Below are 21,461 nucleotides of genomic sequence, written 5' to 3'. Positions count from 1 at the left end.
GTAGGTTGGGCTCAACAAAATATTTTCTCATTCGGAAGAGAAAGTTGGTGACTGAAATTTCGTAAATAGATCTCGCCGCGACGAAAAACGTCTTTTGCTTTAATGACTTCCATCCAAACTCGCGTATCATATCTGCCACACTCTCTCCCCTATTACATGATAATACAAAACGAGCTGCCCTTTTCTGCACCCTTTCGATGTCCTCCGTCAATCCCACCTGGTAAGGATCCCACACCGCACAGCAATATTCTAACAGAGGACGAACGAGTGTAGGATGTGTTAAGTTTGTGCAATGAATAATTGATAAAGAATAAAAAATTTTGAGCTTTTAGTATTTTTTAACTAAGATTTGTCATACAGCAAAATAAAACAAACTTGTTAATTATGTACCTATATACTGGCAATACAAACAATTACACACACACACACACACACACACACACACACACACACACACACACACACATATACATATGTACATCACCATATATGCAAAGTAACTGGATAGATAAAAAATCTATTAACCAAGTGGCAGCAGGGTGGTACAAATAAATAAATGAATGGACTAGCACATAAGGTAGAAAACAGATGCAGTTTCAACAAGACATATGACAATGTAGACTGACCAGGGGGTTACATAAGAAGGAATGATTGCCACATGGACTAATACAACAACAAAAAAATGCTGTCACTTGGTTGGCAGATTTTTTATCTATCCAATTACTTCATATTGTCAGAAATTGACTATTTTTGCCACTACACAGGGTGTCCCATTTATCTTGACCACCATAATAACTGTTTGTCCAGATGCAAATTACAAAATGCTTCAAGCAAATGTTCTTTAGCCGTCAGGGGGCACCAATCAGCATGATTGCCTTGGTTGTAGCTTTGCTTTTTACAAAGATATGAACAGCGGTATGACTTTTTTAAATAGCACCCTATATTTTTTATTTGGTAATCCATTTCCTCTCCAAAAGACCTATTCAAAAATGTATCACAGTGTACCATTCACTGAAACACAATGTTATTAATTACATAACACAACATTGACGCTGATGCTCCCAGCACTGGTGCACATACTCTAGGTAATGGAACACATCCACATGCTGACGTTGACAGAGGACAAATGCTAACATAAGTAGAATACACACCCATCATTCCGTCAACCATCATCAGTTGAAGAGTTGTGTGAGTTGAATGTACACCAATGAAGAGAAGGTAGAAATGCTACTTATCTATGGTGAATGTAAGTTAGCAGAACAGTAATTGCAGTACTGTTTTCTGATGTACAGGTACATTTAGTATAGTAGTTTAGTCCTTTTAAACATTGTTGTGTGGAGTAGACGTACAGTAAAGACTGTCCTTCCTATAAACTCCACTGACATAATGTTTCTTTTGTTGCTGTTGTTGAAGGTAGGTGAAATGGTATGCAGGCAGCGGAACTGTAAAGGGAGCGATACCCTGAAAAGAACCCACCTTCCCGACGGATGTTTTCTCATATTGTAGCGACGCTTCAGGAAATGAGAAGTTTCAACCCACAACTACGCAATCATCATAGCACTCGCACAGACGAAGCTGCCAAAGTTACTGTTCTCACTTCTGTTGCTATGAATCCACCTGTGACCACACAACAGCTTGAACATGAGATTGGCATTCCTAAAACTAGCGCACATCATATTCTTACACATCACCGGTTTCATCCTTAACATGTACACCTACATCAAGAATTGCATGGGAATGATTTCCAGAATCGTGTACAGTTCTGTCAGTGGCCACAGTAGCAAACCCTCACCAACCCAAACTACTTCTATAATGTTCTATTTACCGATGAATGTTTCTTCTCAAACAAAGGACATGTAAATACAAGGAACATGCATTATTGGTCCAGTGACAACCCATGATGGCTTAGACAGGTGGAACATCAGCATCAATGGAGAGTTAATGTCTGGGTTGGGTTGTTTGGGGCAGAAGACCAGACAGCGAGGTCATTGGTCTCATCGGATTAGGGAAAGATGGGGAAGGAAGTTGGCCGTGCCCTTTCAAAGGAACCATCCCGGCATTTGCCTGGAGCGACTTAGGGACATCACGGAAAACCTAAATCAGGATGGCCGGACGCGGGATTGAACCGTCGTCCTCCCGAATGCGAGTCCAGTGTCTAACCACTGCACCACCTCACTCGGTTTAATGTCTGGTGTGGGATGCTTGGAACTACAATCATTGACCCTTATTTCATCAACGGTAGTCTAAACAGCATAGTGTACACCATCTTCCTCAGATGGGTTCTTCCTCCTCTTCTGGATGAAGTGCCGCTAAGAGCCATAATGCTTATGTGGTATCAACATGATGGATGTCCAGCACATAATGCCTTGCGTGCACATCGTGTTCTGAACTGAAGGTATCCTGCCAGATGGACTGGTCGAGGAGGAACAGTTACTTGGCTTGCTAGGTCTCCTGATTTAAATCCTCTGGACTTTTTTCCTTTGGGGATGTATTAAAGATGTTGTCTATCACGATATTCCAACAACTCCAAAGGACATGCAGGAATGTATCATACTTTCTTTTAATTCTCTTCAGCAGGCAACACTGGAAGAAGTACGTAATTCTTTCATTCAACGAGTACACCAGTGTATCAGTGTCCAGGGTCACCACTATGAGCACCTATGAATGTTCTACTCCTGGGCAATGGTACAGGAGACTCAAAGTCAAATTTGTGTTATGTTTTTACTTGGTTTTCATTTGTTTTCTGTTAACTCCAGCAAGTGGACAAGTTTGTGATCCCAGGCAAAATCAATGTTGTGTTATGTAATTAATAATGTTGTGTTTCAGTGAACGATACACTGCGATACATTTTTGTATAAGTCTTTAGGAGAGGAAATGAAGCGACAAATAAAAAATACAGGCTGCCATTTAAAAAGGTCATACCACTGTTCATATCTTTGTAAAAAACAAAGCTACAACAAAGGAATCATGCTGACTGATGTCCCCCTGATGGCTAAAGAACATTTGCTTGAAACATTTTGTAATTTGCACCTGGACAAACAGTTGTTTAGGGTGCTTAAGATAAATGGGACACCCTGTATATGCAGATATTTATAAATTACTTGCTTACTTTCTCACCATTACTCATCATAACAAAGCTACTAATGTGCAAGTGCAGCCACAAGTAACAGCTAGTGTCAAATATGGCACCTTTACTTGTACATAGGTAATTTACAGTGGAGGTATACAATTTAGTCAGCAATGTTTTTTACATTGTTAATAAAATATTTTAGTTGAAGCTAGTTCTTCTTGAAAGCTATAGAGTATCTGCTTTAGCAAAATTTCCACTCCACAATTTTATAAAATACAATGGTGTTCTCACAATCTCAGAAAATCATCACACCAGTCAATGGGTACCCCTCTCATCCCAAAAATCATCAGTTTATGTCCAGCAATCACATAAGTATGGCCTACGGATAATGAGTACAGGGTTATTACAAATGATTGAAGCGATTTCACAGCTCTACAATAACTTTATTATTTGAGATATTTTCACAATGCTTCGCACACACATACAAAAACTCAAAAAGTTTTTTTAGGCATTCACAAATGTTGATATGTGCCCCTTTAGGGATTCGGCAGACATCAAGCCGATAATCAAGTTCCTCCCACACTCGGCGCAGCATGTCCCCATCAATGAGTTCGAAAGCATCGTTGATGCGAGCTCGCAGTTCTGGCACATTTCTTGGTAGAGGAGGTTTAAACACTGAATCTTTCACATAACCCCAAAGAAAGAAATCGCAAGGGGTTAAGTCGTGAGAGCGTGGAGGCCATGACATGAATTGCTGATCATGATCTCCACCACGACCGATCCATCAGTTTTCCAATCTCCTGTTTAAGAAATGCCGAACATCATGATGGAAGTGGGGTGGAGCACCATCCTGTTGAAAGATGAAGTCGGCGCTGTCGGTCTCCAGTTGTGGCATGAGCCAATTTTCCAGCATGTCCAGATACACGTGTCCTGTAACGTTTTTTTCGCAGAAGAAAAAGGGGCCGTAAACTTTAAACCGTGAGATTGCACAAAACACGTTACCTTTTGGTTAATTGTGAATTTGCTGCACGAATGCGTGAGGATTCTCTACCGCCCAGATTCATACATTGTGTCTGTTCACTTCACCATTAAGAAAAAATGTTGCTTCATCACCGAAAACAAGTTTCGCACTGAACGCATCCTCTTCCATGAAAAATTCAAAGCGTTTGACTTTGTCATTGGGGGTCAGGGCTTGTAGCAATTGTAAATGGTAAGGCTTCTGCTTTAGCCTTTTCCGTAAGATTTTCCAAACTGTCGGCTGTGGTACGTTTAGCTCCCTGCTTGCTTTATTCGTCGACTTCCGCGGGCTACGCGTGAAACTTGCCCGCACGCGTTCAACCGTTTCTTCGCTCACTGCAGGCCGACCCGTTGATTTCCCCTTACAGAGGCATCCAGAAGCTTTAAACTGCGCATACCAGCGCCGAATGGAGTTAGCAGTTGGTGGATCTTTGTTGAACTTCGTCCTGAAGTGTCGTTGCACTGTTATGACTGACTCATGTGAGTGCATTTCAAGCACGACATACGCTTTCTCGGCTCCTGTCGCCATTTTGGCTCACTGCGCTCTCGAGCGCTCTGGCGGCACAAACCTGAAGTGCGGCTTCAGCCGAACAAAACTTTATGAGTTTTTCTACGTATCTGTAGTGTGTCGTGACCATATGCCAATGAATGGAGCTACAGTGAATTTATGAAATCGCTTCAATCATTTGTAATAGCCCTGTACATGGTTAGGTGCAAGACGATAAGACTTGTGTAAAAAGTCTGTGTACTGTTAGCATCAAACTGACAGCTAAATGAAAGTACACTTAAAATTTTGCTCACATTAGCATTTTTGTGGTATTTCCATTAATGAAAACCAGTAACTTACTGTGTGTAGTAATGTTTACTTCAGGCTGCATAAGACTAGCATTTTGTTAACTGTTCTACTGTGAATAACAGGACACATTTGTGCAACAGATAATGACATACTGCATTAATTTTAATAAACTGTGATGTGAATGACAGTTAGGTTCAGTGTCACTAAATATTGAATGTACATTAGTGGACTGTAAAGTAATGTTATGTACAAATGAACTAAGTATAGACAACAAGAATGGACTGTGTAGATAATCTGACCACTGAATGTTATTCTTGTTTATAACACCAAGAAGTAAGGGTGCTTTACTTGATTACTTAATGACATTGTCCTGAATTAAAATCAGCAGAATAGCTGTAGCTAGATTTACAGGTGGAACAGTACATAAAGAACTTTCAATTGACAGATACTGGTTGTCACACCAATGAAAATGCCTAATTTGAGTAAATGTGCATTCATGAAAAATTTTGCATGTGGTGTTCCCCTTTGAACTGTATGACTACTAACCAAAGCAATTTCAGGTTATGAGAGTTCAATGCTGCACATGCCACCAAGGAACTTTAATCTACACCAAAATAAGTAAATTTACAGCTTTCTGGAAAAGAGAAAGGATATGCAGATATTACAGACAATTTTCTGTTTTGGAATGCACTTCCCAACAGAAATTGATAATAATTTCAAATTGCATTAGAAGTGCTTTACAAAGCTTCAAAATATAGCTTTGCCTCAGGTGTTTCTACATTTCTCAGGAACCCAAACTGATCATCCCTGAGATGAATGTGACAATTACAGGCAATCCTCACTCAGTATGACACCATGAATCAAGACAGCCCTGCAAAATTGTTTTCTGCCAGGTACAAAAACATTATTCCTGAAACTACAAGTGGCATTCAGTATGTAGTGTAACAATTTTTTTTCCGATTCAGGTTGGTTTTATTCAGGATTCCAACACACCACATCACTCCCCACTCTTTTCAATACAAAACAGTATTTTCCAACATAACCTCTATTCAATCGAAGGCCTTACGCCACCTTACTGACAGGACATGTATGCCTGCATGGTATCAATCTACTGGTCGATGTCAGAGCCAACATCTTACTGTGTCAATAACCTATCCCTCATCCACGTACTGCTTCCCGCTGAGTGCATTCCCCAATGGGCCAAACAGATGGAAGTCGGAAGGTGTGAGATTTGCCTGTAGAGTAGATGAGGAATAATAGTCCAATGAAGTTTTGTGAGATCCTCTCAGATGTGCAGACTTGTGTGTGGCCTTGTGCTGTTATGAAGAAGGTGAAGTACATTTGCATTTTTGTAGTGATGAACACAGTGAAATCATTTTTTCAGTTACCTGAGGACAGCACAGTACTTTTCAGTGCACAGTTGATCATTGCATCACAAGGAAGGACATGAAACAGTCATCCCTTCAGAGTCCCAGAAGATCATAGCCACAACTTTACTGACTGAGGGTGTGGCTTTGAACTTTTTCTTTGGAGGAGAGGTAGTGTAGCACCGCTCCATGAATTGCCATTTCGTTTCTGGTTCTAAGTAAATGAGCCATGTCTCAACACCTGTGATGATGTTTGACAAAAAATTGTCTTAATCAGCTTCATAATGCAGAAGAAATTCTGCACATATGGTCCCTTCGTCACTCTTTATGGTCGTCTGCTAAGCAGCGAGGATCCCAGTGGGCACAAACTTTTGAGTATCCCAACTGGTGGATGAGGGTGTCAGCACTACCAACAAAGACGTCCAGTTGTGCAGCAAGGTGCTTGGTTGTGATTTGTTGATCACCTTGAGTGAGAGTGTCCGCATGTTCCAAAACTGCAAGAGTCACAGCTCTGCTCACATGCACGATATCGGACAGGTTTGTGTGATCTTTTTGCAATTGTTCAGTCAAGGTCTCCACAGACATCCTGCAAGTGCCTTGAATATCTGTGATGCTCTGGTTTTCCTCCAAAAGAAACTAAGTGATAGCTCTGTGCTTGGAACACACCTCCATTACAGATTCATTTTGAAGGTTATCGGAACTTCATGAAACTACACAGGCTGAAGCGGGAATATTCCACAATGTCCCAAGACAAATTCCACATTTTTTTCAATTGAAATTGGCTGATGAAAAAAATGTGTTGAATTACTTATTGAACACCTCTGGTACATGGGTGTCAAATCCTAGGTAGTAGTACAAAGCCTGAGAAGAGAACACACAATCGGAACATTATAAAAATGTTGCAAGAGAGAGATTACTACTGAAACAATGTGCACTAGTTAATAAGAGTGAAAAGCTAAGTGCATTGTATGTAACCGAGGTGGGAGGGGGGACGGCGAAAAATATACAGGTCAGAAAATGAAAGATGTAGAAATTAAAATGGAGTGAAGAAAGGAGTAGTTACTGTGAAGAAATGTGGACATAGAAGAAATTCTTGTAAATTAAGGCCAGGTGGGTGGTGAGAACATGCTGTAGCACTAGTTCCCACCAGCAGTGTTCTGAGAAAGTGGTGTCTGCAGGAAGAATCCAGATGGCGCGTGTAGTGAAACAGGCACTGAGGTCACAACTGTCATGTTGTAAAGCAGGCTTTGTAACAGGATACTGTGTGTTGCTGGTATATACACCTTCTGCCTATGCCCCTTCATCCTGACTGATAACTGGATGGTAGTTATGTCGATGTAAAAGGCCAAACAGTGTTTATATAACAGGTGGTATGACATGTGCTGTTTCACAGGTGGCTCTCCCTTTGATAGTGCATGTTTTGTCAGTTAGAGGACTCATATAGGTGTGATAGGAGGATGAAATCAGCTTCAAGGAAAGTGGCAAGAGATTCAGAACAGCACCATGTGAAATTTAACTTGGAGAAGGTATTAAGAGATTCCAGGAACTATAAAAGGTCAGCCTCACCATGTGTCCAAACGGAAAAGATGTCATCAATGTATCTAAATCAAACCAGGGGCTCAAGGCTTCTGGAACCCAGGGAAGTCCCCTCCATGCAACCCATGAAAAGGATGGCACAGAAAGGAGCCATCCCGGTTCCCGTGGTCATACCCCTGATCTGTTTGTATGTCTGTCTCTCAAAGGTGAAGTAATTATTGGTAAGTATAAAGATGATTAAGGTGAGCAAGCCAAATTCAGACTGCAGCAACATGCCAAATTTCACCTCAAAAAGATATCCCACCTTCTCCTAAACTACATCGACAGTGGTGTTTTCCTTCCTGTCCTTCTGCAGTTCCCCAATCAGCCACACAATCAACCACCATTCCTGTCCTACAAACAGAGCTTGGCCAACATCCAACAGCCTTCACCACTCTCCCACACCAATAACAACTCATAATCACAAGAACCAGTCACAACAGTACTGCATTTCACCAAAAAAATCTCACTTTCAACTCTAATTATATATTGAAAAATGCTGCTTTGGTGAAAGACCTATTTTCCTTAACACTTAACTTCGACTGGAAATGTCACTTTGCAATCCCACCCCAAAACCTTTCCGACAGCGAACCTGACATTGAAACTTGCCTTGAGCAGTTCCAACCACAATCTCAACTTGATCCACCCAGTGTTGCTTCACAACCCTTCCTCAGGTACCTACAACATGACACTAACCTGTCCTCTGCAGAACTCCAGGCTCTACATTCCCTAATACCTGATGACTCCATCATTATCCTCCCAGCAGACAATGAATCTACCACTATGGTACTTGACCAAAAGAAGTATGTTAGTGACAGTGTACGGCAGCTGTATGATAACTTTACAAAGACCATCTACCATCAAGATCCCATCGTGTGATTCAAATTTATTTGTAGTCCCCCCTAAAAACCTCAGGCCCCTCAAAAGAACTTACACCTCAACCCATAGAACTTCTTACCCTACCTAAACCACGGATATCTGCCTTTTACCTTCTTTCTAAGATCACAAACACAATCATACTGGCCATCCTACAGTTGCTGGCTTCAAGGCACCCACCAAAAGTAAATCTGCCTTAGTTGCTCAACACCTTCAACCCATAGTACAAAGACTTCCCTCCTATATCAAAGCTACCAACCATTTCCTGGATCGTCTGAAATCCATGTCTGTCCCACTCTCACTACACACCCTGCTTGTCACCACTGATCCCATCCCCCTCTATACCAACATCCTCCATGCACGTGGTCAGACTGCTGCTGAACATTTCCTCAATCAGCATCCACCTTATTCCAAACCTATGGCATCCTTCTTGATCACCTTAATCAGGTTTGTACTTACCAACAGTTACTTCATCTTTGAGAAGCAGACATACAAACAAATCACGGGTACAGCCAAGGGAACCAGGATGGATCCTTCCTAGACCAATCTTTTCATGGATCTCTTAGAGGCAGATTTTCTGGGATCCATAAGCCTTCGGGCTCTGGTTTGTTTTAGATACATTGATGACATCTTTGTCACAAGGAGGTTGACATGTTAAAATTCCTGGAATCTCTTAATACCATCTCCCAATTAAATTTCACATGGTCCTATTCCAAATCCTATTCCACTTTCCATGATGTTGATCTCATCCACACTGAAGGCCTTCTATGCACTTCTGTTCACATTAAACAGTACTTACATTTTGACACTTGCCATCCTTTCCACGTCAAACATTTCCTCCCATATAGCCTTTGTGTTCGAGGCAAACATATTTGTTCTAATGCAGACTCTTCACAGCAATACACCACCATTCTCACCTCAGCCTTCACTGGACCTAATTACCCCAAAAGTCTAGTTCAAAAGCAGATTTCCTGAGCCATTACATCCAGTCCTGGTACTGCTGATCCCTAGAAAAAACAACTTCGGAGCACACCACTGGTCACTCATTATTATCCTGGTCTGGAATGTATTACTCAATTCCTCTGACAAGGCCACGACTTCCTAAAATCTTGCACTGAAATGAGATCCATTCAGTCTGATATTTTACCCACCACTCCTAGAATAGCTTTCTGTTGCTCTCCCAATCTCCCCAATATTCTTTTCAGACCCTATGCTCTTTCTGCATCCATCTCCCTGCCTTATGGCTCCTACCTCTGTGACCATCCCTGCTGCAAGATTTGTCCTTTGCACCCTCCTGCCACCACCTATACCAGCCCTATCACTGACAAAACATATACTATCAAAGGGAGAGCCACCTGTGAAACAACACATCACGTATAAGCTTTAATGTATACACTGTTCGGCCTGTTACATCGATATGACTACCACCCAGTTATCAGTCAGGATGAATTGAATGGGCGCAGGCAAAGGGTGTATACCAGCAACATACTGCATCCTGTTGCGAAGCATGCTCTACTACATGACAGTCACGACCACAGTGCCTGTTTCGCCACATGCACTCTCTAGGTTCTTCCCCCAGATAGCAGTTTCACAGAACTCCACGGGTGGGAACTAGCGATACAACATGTCCTTGGGTCTTGCCAACCACCTGGCCTTAATTTACATTAATTTCCTCCATCTCAGCATTTCTTCACAGTAACTAATCCTTCCTTCATTCCATTTTAGTTTTCTACATCTTTCATGTTTTGACCTGTCTATTTTTCACCATCCCCCCCCCCCCCCTGCCAACACTGTTTCATACAATGGACTCAGCTTTTCACTCTTATTAACTCGTGCACAATGTTTCTGCACTAATCTCTGTCTTGAATATTAGCCTGTCTTCCACTTTTAAGTTCTCAGGTTTTCAAATCTCATCCAATGCAGTCCCCAACAATTAGTCTTTCCTTCTCATCCTGTCCAGTAAGTCTCCCCTGACCCAGGGTTCTGGGTGACTTTTCCAAACCATACCCCTTTTTCTAATCCTCTCCAGTCGTTTACCTTCATCTGTCTTCCTTCCCCTTCAAATCTTCTGCCAGAAGAAAGAGCCATTGGCTCATAAAGCCTGCATAAGTTAAACCTTTGTGTGTGTATGTATGTGTGTGTGTGTGTGTGTGTGTGTGTGTGTGTTCTCCTGCCGCCACTTAGCAAGTAGATTTTTTTTTTAATCCACCCAATTACATACATTGTTAATAATTGATTATTTTTGTTCTTATAAAAATGAATTTAGGCTTTCACAGAAGAATTAAAATAAACTTTAAATGTAGTAGTATGGCAATATGTATTTCATTAAACAAGAATGTATAAGTAACTGTAATCTTACTAATAAATGGGACAGGAGAAGATCATCTTTTCATCAACTGCCAAAACAGTAACAATAGGAAAAAGACTTGCTGGCTAGTGTGGCCGAGCAGTTCTAGGCGCTTCAGTCTGGAACCGCGCGACCGCTACGGTCACAGGTTCGAATCCTGCCTCGGGCATGGATGTGTGTGATGTCCTTAGGTTAGTTAGGTTTAAGTAGTTCTAAGTTCTAGGGGACTGATGACCTCAGATATTAAGTTCCATGGTGCTCAGAGCCTTTTGAACCATGTTTTGAACAAGACTTACGAATAAAGAGATGTTAATATATTTCAATCTTCAAGCATCTTGTAGTTTTCTGTTGTCACAACATGGTACTCAGTGGTTTGGAGAAAGGCAAAGACTACATAAATGAGAGAAAGTTATTCAGAAATCTGTGCCAAGAGAAACATACTACATGCCAGAAAGGAATCAGAAATAACAACCAGTAATGATTACTAATGCAATGATACTAAAGCTTCAGAAGTAGATCAGATCTCTAGGGCAAAATTCTGTTAGAAAATATATAGAGAGGAATGTGTTAGACAGTTCATTCCTACAAAAGTTGCTGCAATATTTCCACAGCTGCAGATGAAGAATGGTGATTACCCCTCTCCCTTTACATATTTCCTGAAGCATTTTCTGTTAAAAAGATGAAATGAGATATTCTTACGATTGCAGATTTCATGTCACGTAAATAAAAAACAATAAAACCTCCATGGTTAGTCTGGTAAATTTCCATTAAGGAATGGAATACTTTTGTTGCACCTTCATAGTTGGTTTAAGCTTGATTATTCCCAGGGTCATTCAACACTGTACAGCATACACTTGATTGTTAACAGTCTTCTGAATTGGTCAGAGTGCGTTTGATAATGGAGAAAAGAGATGTTTGCTCAATAGGATGAAGTTAACACAAACTCTACACCATCCCTGCAGATCATTTGTTTTAAGGTTAACGAATTTAAACGCAATTGCACAAGCACCAAAGACAAAGCATGCTCCAGCCATGCAACTGAAGTCACCACAAAAGAAACCACTGACAAAATCAATGACATGATAATGCAAGATTGCCAAATAAAAATTCATGAAATTGCTGAGATTGTAGGCATCTCAACCAAATGAGGGCATAATATTGTGCATGGAGAATTGACTATGCAGAAGCAGTGTGTGAAGTGGGTGTCGCGATTGCTCACAGTCAACCAAAAGTGCTTTTGGCAGAACTTTTCAACACAATGTCTGGCAATGTGTAATCGCAGTCTGCAAGACATTTTGCACTAATTTGTGACTGTTGATGAAACCTGGATCTGTCACTACACACCAGACACAAAATGGCAATCAAAACATTGGGTCAAGGCTGGTGAAATTGCACTGAAGAAGGCAAAGACCATTTTGTTAGCTGGTAAGGTGATGGCCACATTTTTTTGAGATTCCCAAGAAATAATACTCATAGATTACTTGGATAAAGGCAAAACCATAACTAGACTCTTATATGCTTCATTGTCTGATCATCTGAAACTTGTGTTAGATGAAAACTGTTGAAGTTTGGCCCACAGAAGAGTGCTCTTTCACCAGGATAATGTACCATCCCACACGCCAGCAATAACAATGGCAAAAGTGAGTTTATTGGACTTGCAGTTGGTTCCTCAACCATCCTATACACCAGGCATCCACCCAAGTGACTTCTTCCTGTTCCCTAACTTAAAACTTTGCATTGCTGGGAAGAAATTTTCATGAAATGAGGAAGTGATCATTACAGTCAATGAGTATTTTGCAGAGTTTGACAGAACTTATTTTCCCCGATGGGATGAAAAAGCTGCAGAATCACTGGATCAAGTGTATATTCCTCAAACGAGATTATCTCAAGAAGTAAGGTGAGTTGTTTAAAAAAAAAAAAAACTCTTTTCTTCCTTTTTTACCACACTTATCAAACCACTGTAGTATATCTCCAGTCAGAAAAGGGACGCTATGGCTGTTGTATTGTCCCGTCTGTTAACATGCCTTCAAAAGCGATTTCAGACTTGGACTGTGTCCACAGTAAAGAGTAGTTATCCATCCTGGAATTTGCTCGCTGATTTGGTGTATATCTTAGTGACATCATTTAGTAATTCGATCACTATTAAGAAAAAAAATTAACTGAAGTTCCCCCTCATAATGGTCACCTGCAATTAACACCACCAGCTGATAATTGCTAACCACAGAGTATGGTTCATATGTACTTAAAGCAGAAGGCAACAGAACTGTGCACTGCCTGTTTAGAGGCAACAGTGAGGGAGGTGTTGACCCAGACAGAATGCAACAGTCTCAACACAATTAATTTTGGTCATTAGGCAACCATTATAGACAACAGTACAAACTTCCCAGCCCTGTGGTGTGCACAGAGGGGGGCAGGAAATACCTGATAGAGCATGGATCAATGTCATCAGGTCATTTTCACTGACAACAGCACAGTATTTGTCTTATGCCTGACAATCATTGAAGAAGAGTGTGAAGATAGCCAGGTCCAGTGCACACCTCAGAAACAGAGTCCTATGGGGTCACCAGGGTCGTGGATCATCAAAGTCAGACATGTCTCATCACTGTCAAGAGTATTTTGAAGGCTGTGCAATATAAGAACAATGAAAGTGTATGTGATGTTATGATGACTGAAAAAACAGCCTACGAGCACTGAAAGACAGTGCCACAGGTTACCCAACAGTCGTACATACAATACATCCACACCTTATTAACTGACAAAAATCCACCTCATGACAGAGATATTATTCTCTGAAACATATTGTGAATAGTACACGCTGGTGCCATTAAACGTAGCCCGACTCCCCTTTAAAATGTGAATGCAATGTTTTGGCAACTGAAACAGAGCAAACTGCTACAATGATGGACAGTTTTATGCAATAATTGATTATTAGCAATCTTCTGTCAGCATTTCAGTTTCATCAGTGAAGTTAGATGTTTCTCTTTGTGGCCTGCAATAGGACTTTGTCAAGAGAAGAAAGACTTGAAATTGTGGAAGCATATGTGAAAACAGGTTCAATTAAGGAAATTTGAGAAATTCTTGGGGTCGAGTATCTGGACAGAGGACTACCAGCAAAGAGAGCAATATAAACACTGGCACACCTACGGATCTGTGCAAAATGTGAAATGACAAAGAATTCTTTCAGTTCACACACCAGAAGTTATTGCAAACATCAGCTGAAAAATTATTCAGAGCCCAAAGAAGTCTACACAAAAACTGGCCCAACAGGCGGAGGTAAATAGGAGGAGTTGCCAGCGGATATTGAAAAGTCTTTATATGAAGCCATATGGTGTGATGGCTGCGCAGCAATTATGGGAGTATGAGAGTTAGAGATGTGTAGATTACTGTACATGGCTTTTGAGTATCACCAACGACAGTTTATTAGACCCTTTCCATTACATCATGAGTGATGATGACCCATGGTTTCATCTTTCCTGTCATGTGAATTCACAGAAAACAAAGTACTGGGCAACGGAAAACCCTAATACTGCAGGTCAACAATCACTCCATGATGGAAAAAATTGACATTTGGTGCAGTGTAACAGGAACGAGCATCATTGGACCAATATTTTTTTGACATTACCCTCAACACAGTTGCACATATGGAAATTTTTGATACATTTTGTGGTCAACTCACTGAATATGAAAGACAATACTGCTTCTTGCAGCAAGATGGGGCAACATGCCGTATGTCTAAGGTATCCCTGGGATGAGTCCACAATGTCTTCACTGAGGAATGAACTGTCAGCAAACATTTATGGCCACCACACTCGCTAGATCTAACAACAAGTGATCTTTTCCTGTGAGGACATTGGAAGAGCAAGATCTATCAAACAAATCCACACACAATACAGGAACTGAAAGACAACACAACCACGATGTGCTGCCATCAATATCCAAACTTCACGTCAGATGCATCTGCCAATGTTTAGAAGTGCGTAGCTGTGTATTGATGTTGCAGGGGATCACTTTCAACATCTTCTGTAAATGCATTTTTCACTATATTTTTCATTGGAAATAAATGGTAAGTCCATTTCAGCTCTTCGTTTCTGTAATTTCACAGCATTTCCTTTATACTTACATGGGCTACTTTTATCTAGACCATTCTGTATAATAAGTAGACTGTTTACAGTAATATGTAGTACAGAGCAGCATGCACCAACATTTTATCCAGCTCTACAGTCAAAATTTTAGCAGCAGGTTCATATTTAGAGACTATAATGTATGAGTACACTGTGCCCACCTTGCGATTACCTTTCTCCAAGAGGCAGGGATGAACCAAATGGAACATTCTGCAGTATCTGCCTTATAAGAAGCTGATTGAGCATGCCTGAGCCTGTTAAAACTTGCCGTGAGTTATCACAGGGACCCTCTTCACAAACTAAATGATCTCAGGAGTGCCAGCAACTGTGAGCTGGATGGGGCTGAGCCAGAACAACAGGAAAGTGAGCCAAGGAGGATCCAAGTATGATTGGGTGGAGTAACATGACACTGGATGATACCCAACAGTAGACTTTGGTTTCATGGATGTGCATTTATGGACAGAATTCATTTATTTTAGTTACTGTTTTACTTTTATTTCACAGTGAAGCTTCTTAAGAGTTATTCTTTTGCTCCCCACTCCCCTTGAATCTAAGCCCTACATACATCTGCAGATATGTAAGTAGTGCAAAACTGGTTTTGAGCAGTTTATTTTTGTTAGTTTTCTTAAATATACAGGGTGTTTCAGGAGGAAATGAACACAATAAGAGGTAGATTCAAAGGAAAATATCACATAAACATCAGCTCTTTCCTCAGTAGGGTCTGAGATACTACTGCACTGAGATGACAAAAGTCACGGGACACCTTCTAATATTGTGTCGGACTTCCTTTTGCCTGCCATAGTGCAACAACTCGATGCAGCACAGACATTTTGTTGGAATCCCCCTGCAGAAATATTAACCCATGCAGCCTCTACAGCCTTCCATAATTCCATATATGTTGCCACTGCAGGATTCAGTGCACGAACTGACATCTCTATTCTGGCCTGTAAATGTTCAATGGGATTTAAGGCAGATGATCTGGTGGAGAGAACATTCATTGATATTGCCCAGAATGTTCTTCAACCAATTGTGAATAACTGTGGCCCAGCAACATGTCGAACCATCATTCATAAAAATCCCATCATTTTTTGGGAACATGCAGTCCACGAATTGCTGAAAATGGTCTCCAAGTAGCCAAACATAACCATTTCCAGTCAATGATCAGTTCCGTTCAACCAGGTGACCCAGTCTATTCCATGTAAACACAGCCCGCTCCATTATAGAGCCACCACAGTGCCTTGTTGACAACTTGGGTCCATGGCCTCGTCGGGTCTGTGCCACATTCAAACCCTACCATCAGCTCTTGACAACTTAAATGGGGAATCATCTGACCAGGACATTTTCCAATCATCTAGGGCCCAACTGATATGGCCACAAGTCCAGGAGAGATGCTGCAGCCAAATTTTGCCACACAGTCTTAATTGATACATTTGTCATACATCCCACATTTATTTCTGTGGTTATTTCATGCAGTGTTGCTGTCTGTTAGAATTGACAACTATGCACAAACGCCACTGCTCTCAGTTTTTAAGTGAAGGCCATTGGCCACTACATTGTCTATGGAGAGAGGAAATGCCCGAAGTTTGCTATTCTCAGCACACTATTGACACTGTGGCTCTCAGAATACTGAATTCCCTAACAATTTCCAAAATGGAGTATCCCATGCATCTAGCTCCCAAGTACCATTGCATGTTCAAAGTCTGTTAATTCCTGTCCTGCAGCTATAATCATGTCGCAAAACTTTTCACATGAAACACTTGAATACAAATGACAGCTTTGCCAATGCATTACTCTTTCATACTTAGTTTACACGATACTACTGCCATCTGTGTACGTACATATTGCTGTCCCATGACTTTTGTCACTTGAGTGTATTTGAATGAATCAGTCAGGAATAGGAATGAAGTGGTGATTTTCTCTTCTTTAACATCCAATCAGTGTTACTGTCACTGGAGGGTGATCAGTTTAACTTGCAGTACTTAACACAAGAGACACCACAATGTACATAACTTCTGATCAGATATATGAAAATACCTACCTTGATGGTAGTAGGTTTAAACATTGTGCTAAAATGGAAGGTGATGGACAGGGTTCACCACCCAAAACTAAACACCGTAACTTCGGAATCATCTTCCAATTGTATAGTGTTCTCATCAATGATGGTGTCGTCTGCACTATTGTTGCCATTTCATAGGCAGTTGGTAATGCCAGACTAGCACCATTTGCCAAAGCTAGAAAGAGTTCCACAATGCTAGGATCAAATGTAAGTGACGTCCCAAGTAGTACGACATCTGATGTTTGAACATGGAGAATGTGCCTGTTGATTCCAGAGAAAAGCAATCATACATCAACTGAATAAATTTAAGTAGTTATTTCTACTGCAATTATTACAATGAATTTTTTAACTGTTGCATATTAGAGAAATTTCTGGCAATGATATTTCCAGAAATATTACACAAAAATGCCACTTTAACTCACATAGATGCAAATAGCTCATTTCACATTTACATATGCATTAAGTACGTTTCACCATCAGGCACTCCTTAAGTCTGTTCAGACATAACTAAACACTAAATGTGGTAACTGGTAACTATATAAGACTCTGCAGCATACGCATCTACAACTATAATCAATGTTTCAAGGTATAAGGTAGTTGGTGTTTGGGGTTAATTAAAAAGCAACAATGAAAGAGGTACAGAATATACAGAAAGGCTGTGGCACATTATTCACAGCTCCCTGCACTGCCATGCCATACTACTAGTCTCTACGTTTCAGAAAGTCATTCTGCAGTTGTTTTGGAAGTGAGAAGTTCTGTCTACAGTTTTGTAATCCACACAATTGCTGAATTTGTTTTCAGGACCGTGCCTGCCATGTGTTCAAAGAATAAATGCATGCACATACCCTGGAATATGATTGAAGATTAGTGTACATACTTTTACATACTTTCTATAACTGCGCTATGTATTGTGTACATTTATGTATTTGTTTACTTGTGTAATAAAGCTTGTTTCTTTCACGCTCTCCATGGCATATACCTTAATCCATACGATATTCAAAGAATTTGCATCCTTCGTAACATTTCCGAAACGTCAGTATCATGGGACTACACATTTTTGTTGTGACTGAAAACTACTGGATGGAAGGTGCAGTGAATTACATTCTTTTTATATAAGCAGTATAAGGAAAGTGATCAGTTTTTCACAGATGTAGTACGCATTACTCCAATAATTGTTTTTGTTGCTTTCTGGAAGTTTTAAATGAAATATGCTTTCACATTATAAAATATGGGTTAACAGACAGGAAGGCCTGTAATTTTCTGTGGATATACAGTTACTTGTTTCAGATTACAAGAGGAGTTCTTTGCATGCAAAGTAAGATGGTCAAGTTACTCTATGAAACAATCTTCGTATGCTTTCATATGTGAGTAGTCATTTTACAAAGTTTAGATCTTTATAATGGATAGATGATAAATTAATTCAGTAGAAAGCTAATTTAGCTAGGGTGTGGCTTAAGAATTAATTTTATAAACTTATGATCATCCAACAACTTCACTGTATATTTGACTGGCTGGGTGGGTTAAGTTGTACTACATCTGATCCATGAATTGGAGTTTACTTACTTGATCTATGTAACAATCAGTTTACTTCACTTATATCAAATACAAATTTAACAATATGTCACATACAATTCATATAAGGTGCACATGCTGTGCTATGGGGCAGTACATATGGTTGGAAACAAAGAACACACCTTGTACATCGTGATTGCAGTCTTGGAACAATAAAAGTGTCAACATTGCAATTGTGGCATAGGAAATGTGTTCTTCACTTCCAATTTACATAAAAGCAAAATTTTCTCAAACATTTCTCTCTTAATTCTGTTCTCCAGAAGTTGTGGATTACACATATCTCCAGCTGAATTTGGAATTTGCTGTTTTGGATGTGTCTTATGTATAGTGGAGTATGCATTAATCCACACAAACACTGATATCAAACTGAATTTTCCAGTCCATGTCTTCTTTTTCTGAATGTCACACTCCAGATCATCTGGGATTGAAGTATTTGTATGTATGTATAACAGCAATTGCTGAAAGCAACCAATTTAATTTCACTTCTGCCTTTAACTGCTCAACATTAACAGATGGACTTTATCTCATAGCTATTGACACATTATCCGCCTATGTCCTGTATCACAACATTTTCTTTTGACTTCTGAATATATGGCAGAGGCTTATTAAATTTGCTGTATTCTGGCTGCAGTGTTGTCTCTATTCTATCTCTTTGTCCCTATGCTATCTCTTTGTACACAAGTCTTTGAATTTCACAGAAATAATCAACAAGAAAACACTAATTGTTTGCAAAATTCAATTCAAGGACTCAAAAACTAATCATAACTGAAGGCGTAATATACCAATTAAGATCATCATCCATATTTGCCCTTCTCATGGCATATATCTGATTTATTTATAATTTTCTTTGCAGATAACATTTCCATTACTACTAATGAGATTGAGTCTATAATTATTTATATTCCAATTTTCATGCATGAGAAGTTTGTTCTTGTAATGAAATGCTATTATGCATACTTCCACACCTGTGTGCATTAAAATTTGTTTTTTTACTTCAACTGTCATCACACTGAGAAGGTAGGGTTTCCTGCTTGTGATTTGTACCATGGAAGAAGATTGTGCACTGCATATCTGTTTATTTATAGTGAACCAGAAGTTTGTGAGGGACACATCATTACCACTGATCTAATAAATGCTAAAGGTACATTAATGTTGAAAAAGAGAGATAAGCATCTGCCCCAAAACTATCTACCAATTCCTGTTGTTCTCATTTTCTCCAAAGTTTTCAAGTCTCTTACAGACAACCAGCTAAACAACTATTTCAACAAGCATGCTCTCCTCTCCAACATACAGCTTGGATTCCAAAGTCATAACAATTCTACTACTGTTGTCACTGAATTTGTTAACCAGAAGTTAACTACATTTGAAAATAAGGGCTGGTATCTATTGTATTTTATGGTCTCAGTAAAGCCTTTGGCTGTATACTCTTTACAACCCTGCTTGAAAAACTGTAATTTTATGGCATATACAACCTACCCTTAGCTGTAATCAAGTCCTATTTAATGAGCAGAAGGCAGTTTGCCTCAATTAACAATAGATGCTCTTAGTTAAGGAAGATCAGATTACAGTGTCACAGGGCTTGGTCCTTGGTCCATTTCTGTTCATCATTGCAAGTAATTATATAACTTACCACGCCGGAGCTAGTTGTGTAGTGTTTTATGCAGACACATTGACACAACTCAATACACATCAACTCACGAATGAACTGGTTTTCTTCTAATGAACTCGGTCATAATCTGATAAAACACAAGAACCAACGCTGAGGTGATTACTAAAGCTGTAGAAAGTAAAACAGTGAAATCATTATGCTTTCGTAGTGACTCCAAATTAAACTAGGAGGAACATATTGGTCAGGTCTGTAAGAAAGTAGTGAAGTGTGCTATCTCATGTGGAAACTGACAGATACAGTCACTAATGAGTATGTGAGATGGCATGCTTTAGCCTTTTCCTGTCACATATTTCATACGGCATACTAATACAGGGTGTCTACAGATTTTCAGAGGATCAAATCCCCAACCTTTTTATGACTTTTTCATTATCTCTTTACTTATATTCATGACCTCTCGAAAATATGCATAGTACAATGATGAAAATACTTCTTTTTTACTAACTTGAAAGCTGGTTGAAATAAAAGATAAATGTAATAAATCTTGTATCACTTAAACTGTATGTCAGCATGAATAATGTAACTGTGTGTGAACTGAAGCACACCACTCACCAAATGCTATAAAAACATTAAACTCTCACACAGGATGGGGTATTATTATTTTCAGATGTATTTATCAAATCAATTAAAATACAGATTGTTTTAAATATTAATGTAGTGAAAACTTACAATTTTCCTTAAGACAATATAACAATTTTGAAGGTACAAAATTTATGTCAAATGTTAAACTTCACAGTAAAAGATGCTATGTTTAAGTTTCTCAGGTAAACTTGAAATTTTAACACCTGAATCTTCAGCTTCTTCTTTTGCCTTTTCTATAATCGTTCTTTTTTTCATTTTTGAGGTCTTATTTCTTGAACTATTCTTCTTCCAATATTGGCCACTTCATTTTCATCAGATTTCTTCTTTTTTGAGGCTTCTACTCTTTCTGATGAAGCATTCTTCACAGCTAATATCACTGATTTTGCAACTCTATTGCAACCATCCCACTGATACAC

The 21,461-nt window shown here is 39.6% G+C and overlaps 1 protein-coding gene across 1 annotated transcript in view; it reads right to left on the bottom strand.

Moving 5' to 3' along the window:
* Positions 1-21,461, bottom strand: part of LOC126473852 (beta-alanine-activating enzyme) — a 446,532-nt gene that overhangs the window by 400,165 nt on the left and 24,906 nt on the right. Inside the window, exon 3 of the mRNA XM_050101181.1 lies at positions 17,208-17,486. Coding sequence (XP_049957138.1) covers positions 17,208-17,486 — 279 coding nt within the window. The remainder of the gene's footprint in view (positions 1-17,207; positions 17,487-21,461) is intronic.

This window comes from Schistocerca serialis, chromosome 4, assembly GCF_023864345.2.
Source record: "Schistocerca serialis cubense isolate TAMUIC-IGC-003099 chromosome 4, iqSchSeri2.2, whole genome shotgun sequence".
NCBI classification, from domain to species: domain Eukaryota; kingdom Metazoa; phylum Arthropoda; class Insecta; order Orthoptera; family Acrididae; genus Schistocerca; species Schistocerca serialis.
Note: the sequence above shows the minus strand (reverse complement) of the source record. Positions and strands in the feature narration are given on the sequence as shown.